Below are 6,000 nucleotides of genomic sequence, written 5' to 3' on the forward strand. Positions count from 1 at the left end.
AAATTTACATTATTATGACTCAAAATTTAAATGTACAATTGAAATATGAATATTACAATTATTATAACCAATAAAAAGTAATAATTATAGAGAAAGATTGATTTTTACACATTCTCATCAGAATGTGTAAAACATACAACACATGACGTGTAGGGGTTAGGGTTAGGGTTGGAGTTTAGGGTTTGAGATGTAGGGTTCAGATGGATAACATTATTTGTTTTTTGGTTTTTGTTCTAATGTGTTTTAATGTGTTTGGTTTAAGGTGGTAATATGGATATACTAATATGATTACCATTTGAATATTTTTTTAAATTTTATTAAATTTTTTTGGTTATTTCCGGTTATGGGTCGGTTAGATTAATATATAACCATAAATAACCCAAAATATATTGTAATTAAGTAGATTAGCCTAATATAACCGAAAGTAAGCCGAATATAACCGAAATTAACCAAACATACCAATACAAAAATACCAAATTGGGAAAAATTATTTTTTTCGGTTCGGTTCGGTTTGGTCGGTTTGGTCAGTTCGGTTATTTAGTCCTCTTATTGGAGGGTTAGCTGAGTTATAGTTTATGACGGCTGAGTTATAACAAATTAATGGCTGAGTTAGGAAAATAGATTGATAAAACACCACTACATAGAGAGTTCATACCAATTCCCAAAAAAAAACAAAAAACAGAGCTTGACTAAGCTTACAGATACTTGTTCAAGCTCTCAAACTTCTTCTCTAGCGCGTCATATTTCTTTCCATATTCAAGATAATTTCTTCTTGAGTCTCAATGCGCTTCTTGGCTGCATCCAAGTCCTGCTTCATCTCATTCTTCTCCTCTGTAATATTGACAAACTCGTCGCGCAATGCATCATTCCACCACCTCCGGAAACCGCAGCCTTGAACGGGACCCTTACAAGTAGTACATAATTGATATTACAATATATAAAAAAAATCAAGATGCAGAACACAAAAATAAGAGTACAGAAATCTTTACATTTGTGATTTCATACGCACAACTGAAATAAAGTTCTCCTCTCGTGCTAGGATCATTAGATCTGGCAACGAGAAGCACTACACCACAATTACACCCGACTGGAACGCCCTTGTCGCGCTTCCGGATTTCGCTGTACCTCATTTTCATTTTCATCTACATTACCACAAACACAATATTACGATAATGCTTAGAGATTTCAGATGGTCCAGAGACACGCTGGGTATTTTGAAAATACCCGAAATATTCTAGTAATAAAATCTTTTTTTGTAGATTCTGGTAATATTACTTTGAATTAAGCCTTTGAATTAAAAGCTCCTGGTTCGGTAAGTTCTCCTCCAAGTTTCAACAGCACTTATACACCTTTTATCTCAGTTTTTGTTCTCTTTTAGATTGAGATATATTAAGATCATGACTACTACATATATTTAATCATTTCTAACTTTCTTGGTACAATTTGAATGTTTTACCTTTCCATCAATGTGTTAAAACATTTATCTATCTAGGTTTTGAACTTTCAGCAGCTCTTGGTTTCTAAAAAGCTCTGTTTACTCTGTTCATGAGTTGATTATCTTGGTTCCTATATTCCTCGTTAAAGTTTCATATAGCAGAAATCAGGGAGGGTCAAAGAGGAAGCTGAGCTGTGTAGTGTAGACAAAGCACACACTCTTGGATGTCTGAAATGATCATTTCATACAGATTGGATAGGGTTATAAAACATAGCATTAGATCACATTTATATTGGTCTCTCGATTAATATGCAGGATTACATGTGCCCCTACTGTATTGTGTTCAATACACCATGGTAAAAATGATCACGAGGATGAATGAACCCTCGAAACAAACCAAATCTTCATCAAATCTGCATTAGCCAAGAGAGCTTGCACGGTCCATTTCGCTAACTTATTAATATTACCATTGTTCTTCTTCAACTCATTAGCTAAAACCGCACATCTCTTGAGTCCCGAGCTTCTGTCTCCAATCAACACCAGAGTAGTTAGGATCAAACTTGTTAAGAGCATTCAAAGTGAGGAATGATCTCTGGTTATTCGGATCAACAGTGCTCTGTAACTCACATCTAGCCACTAAAATACATAAATATACGAGTAGTAATCCCATGGACAGGGTAAAACAATGAAGACTAATTAAGATAAAGGTGTGCACAGGGAAAATAGTAAAATAACAAGTGTTGAATGCTGATGGAAGTTGGAGATCTTGTGAAGTAAATTCTTGTATCTGATGATAGGAGGGGATGCCTTAAGATGTGGTTTCTTCTCTGTTTAGGAGAAGCTTTATGTGTAAGAATCCCTTATGACAATTATGTCTAGGTTCTGAACAAAAGTTGCGATGTAATTGAAACCCTGGGAATAGCTTTCAACTCCTTCATCATTTTTAAGTCTGGCAATGATCTCATGGAGATTGTTGCCGTCTCCAAAATTTTTGAGGTAGTTAGGATGTATTCCACCAATTCTACCTCTTCTTCTCTTCCCGTATAGTCTATCAACTCAAACTTCTCGAGGCTTGATGACAAGCATTTTGGATCAGAGCCCGTTTCGTTCCACAAAGGAGAGGCAATAGGGGGTTTATGGGTTGATCTCTGAGAAATAACATGATCAATATATTAGACGCCAACATACAGTATATATGGCTTAGATAGATTTATTAGTGAGGAGAGAGTACGTACATAATCAACTATAAAACACTTTAGCTTCGGAGTATTTTCAAGGAAAGGCACAAGTGAGTCCATCCAGTCTGAGTCCCATGGACGTATCCTACACATTGTCAGCCGAGAGAATTTGATGGTTGTGCAACACAGAATCTGCCATGGTGAAAAGATTGGGCATAAGTAGATGAAACAATATGATCACGACGGGAGGAAGAGAGAGAGAGATACCATTTCGTCTGTCAAATCCAACTCAAGAAACGAGACTGCGGAAAAAGATCTTAAGAAGTTGTCTACATCAGGAAAACACCGCTCAATGTCGATATAAACTTGCTCCAAACAAGGTGTATTCTCGATTGAGCAAGAGTCTCCTGAGTAATAAGTTATGTCAAACTCTGTTAATGCAGGAGTGTCAATAACCAAGCACCTACATGTATCTTCTTCTACATCATTGCAATGATTAACATACTCTAATTCCAATAAAGAAGGAACTTTCACTGTGAACCTTTTGACATTGTCATCCTTTATCCGTTTGACATACATACTCTCGAGAACGGAGCAGCCTGATAAGAGCCTAATAAGAGATTCATCGTTTTTATACACCACACAGTCTAACCAGAGCATTGTTAGTGATGGGAGGCAGGCGGTACAAGGAACATCCACGAGAATCTTGTGGGAGAGATTCAGTACCTCGAGAGTTTTGCATGAGTAAAGGCTATTGGGCAATCTTGCTGGATCTGCGGACCAGCGAAGCTCGAGTGCTAGCACAACCACTCGGCGATCAACAGCCTTCGCAACACACTTTCCCACATCAGCATCACTAGGACATCGTGGACCGAGTTCTATCAACAACAAAGTTAAGACTGGTGCTTTGAGGAGTTGCAATGACTTTTCAAGAAACCACCAAACGCTCCTCTTGCTCTCATCATCTTTGTTTTCTTTGTAGTCAAGCTTAGGCAACATCGTCCACGTAAAACGCCATCGTTTAGACAGAATCATGGTGGCCACTGCATCTTTAGTCGGCACATACTTGAGTATATTTACAAGCAAATCTTCAGGTAAAGCGCTGATCATGTCTTCACCAACTCTCTCTTCAATTCTCCCACCACCACAACTTTTTGTTGTTTCCAACATCTTCACATGCAGGCAAATTAAAACCCTAAGAGAAGAAGAATAACGAGAGCTTAATAAAATAATCTTTTTCTTACTTTTCTTTTTCTCCACGGTTTCCTTTAATTATCGATTATTTAATTTATTCATTACATAGTATTACCTTGGGAAATTGTCATAAATAACATAAAATAGGTTTTTTTTCAAAAATACTACAATTTCGTTTTTTTCCCAAAAATACCACTAAAATGTACTTTTTCCAAAAATATCACATAATTGAACTAAAGTTATAATACAAAAGCTAATTCCTAAATTTCCTAAACCCTAAAAACTATACCCTAAATCTTAATGTGTCAACCCAAACCTAAAAACAAAATTTCTACATCCCTAAATTTTTTTTTTTTTTTTTTTTTTGAGAATTTTGTTTTTATGGTATTTTTAGCAAAAACTAAAATGTGGTAATTTTGGAAAATAAAATTTTAGTGATATTTAAAGGAACTTCTCTATTATCTTTTTTTTATCGTAAATATAATTAGAAAAACACAAATTCGATTTTTACTGGAGTAAATACTATTTAGCTTATTAATAGAATTATATATGTTGAATTTTATTGAAACTATTTAAATATGAAATAGATACCCACATATAAAACCGATGTATTTTTCAAACACTCCATCTTGTAATACAATATAACTAATGTCATCATAATAAAATCACTTTTAATTCTACACACTCCATATAACAAATAAGATATAAAATTTCAAAATAATATGAGCATTATATAAAAGAGAATTTTTGAGATATATCTTCTTGTGTCCTTTTCAAAAATACATCTTTTAGCTGCTCATTTGAAATAAAATATATTCTGCATCAAATCTGATAATTTTATTAAGTTGTATGGAGTTTAAAAAATACTTCTTAATAATAATTGATACTTGGATAATCCATGTGATTATAAGGTTTATACGAATTTAAAAGATATTTTACAAGGTTTAAAATTAATGTTTTACAAGGAATTTATATGGTTTTTATTAAATTTTTATAAAATATTTATAAGGTCATTATAAACTGTTTATAAGATATTTTATTATAAAATTTGGGATTTCAAAGTTAGCCATTAACAGGATCACGACACGTGTCAAGTATATTGATGAGATGTTGACACGTGTCAAACAATTATTATTTTCGAAACAGCTAATTAAGAAAATAACATTAAATCTACATAAAATTTACATGTTTATATCTTAAAAAAATTCCTAAATCAAAAAGGAAAATTAACAAAACTAATCTATTTTCCATTGTACGTTAATTATATTATACATTTTTCTTAATTAGATTTTGACATGTATAAACAAAAAAATAATTCATTACACATGTATATTATTATTAATCAATAAAAAAATAACATAAGTTATGTTAAAAGAATTATTATTTTTGAAACGTAATAGGACACCTAATTAAGAAAATAACATTATATCTACATAAAAATTATGTTTGTGAAGTGACCTTAGTGCAGTGACAATTGGTTAGTAGCATTATAAGTTTGGAAGATTAGTCGGTGATTGATGTTTCTGGTCAAAATTTAGAGTTTTCTCTTCTGAATAATGTTGATGATTCTGATACTGAAACAAGAGCTGCTTGATCGAGTAATTGAGAAGCGATTTTCAAATTTGTGAAGTTGGAATGGTAAACTGTTTTTAAATTGGTTTTGAACCGGATTTATGTGGTTTTCTATCGGATTTGGTTCGTAAATCGTTTAAACCCAGGTATATGGAAAAATATATGAGAACTTTTGATTCATATAGAAATAAATTGAGAATTTATGTTTCGAGAGTATTTGAGACGAGGTCATAGTATTAAGTAGTTTTGGTACAACGTGATACTTATGTGGAGTAAATATGTCGTCGATCATTAACGTGATTATGACATATGTCATATTTTGGATTGTTTATAAAGTTTCTATTTTGTACATTTGAATCATCTAAGACTTATATATACCATCGTGATTATAATTTTCAAATTTTTATTTTTATTATGTTATATTAACTTTTGCTCAGTATCTCAACTTTTATTAGGTTGGTCATAAAATCATTGTAATAGAGTAGATAATTTTCACCATTTCTTCATCCAAAATATCTTTAGAGTAAAGAAAAATTCATGGTTCAAGAAATTATGTCACAAAACAATTTTAGTAATTATAAGAACTATAATTATGCCAAAATGAAAGTAAAGCAACATAAA

The 6,000-nt window shown here is 32.4% G+C and overlaps 1 protein-coding gene across 1 annotated transcript; it reads right to left on the reverse strand.

Moving 5' to 3' along the window:
* Positions 1-2,310: 2,310 nt before the first annotated feature.
* On the reverse strand, positions 2,311-3,783 carry LOC104728607 (putative FBD-associated F-box protein At1g05080). Its single transcript, XM_019232025.2, has 3 exons — positions 2,881-3,783; positions 2,671-2,805; positions 2,311-2,583 (listed from the first exon to the last, which is right to left on the reverse strand). Exons 1-3 carry the CDS (start codon positions 3,781-3,783, stop codon positions 2,311-2,313), a joined length of 1,311 nt encoding a protein of 436 aa, XP_019087570.2.
* Between the last annotated feature and the right edge of the window lie 2,217 nt (positions 3,784-6,000).

Source organism: Camelina sativa, chromosome 11 (assembly GCF_030686135.1).
Source record: "Camelina sativa cultivar CO46 ecotype springtype chromosome 11, ASM3068613v1".
NCBI lineage: Eukaryota > Viridiplantae > Streptophyta > Magnoliopsida > Brassicales > Brassicaceae > Camelina > Camelina sativa.

Bases quoted from the DNA above. Each gene is read 5' to 3' on its own strand.
- LOC104728607 (XM_019232025.2), bottom strand. From the start codon at position 3,783: ATGTTGGAAACAACAAAAAGTTGTGGTGGTGGGAGAATTGAAGAGAGA. The intron at 2,806-2,880 runs GTATCTCTCTCT...TCACCATGGCAG, and splicing joins TGGATTTGACAGACGAAATG to ATTCTGTGTTGCACAACCAT. The intron at 2,584-2,670 runs GTACGTACTCTC...GTTATTTCTCAG, and splicing joins AGTGTTTTATAGTTGATTAT to AGATCAACCCATAAACCCCC.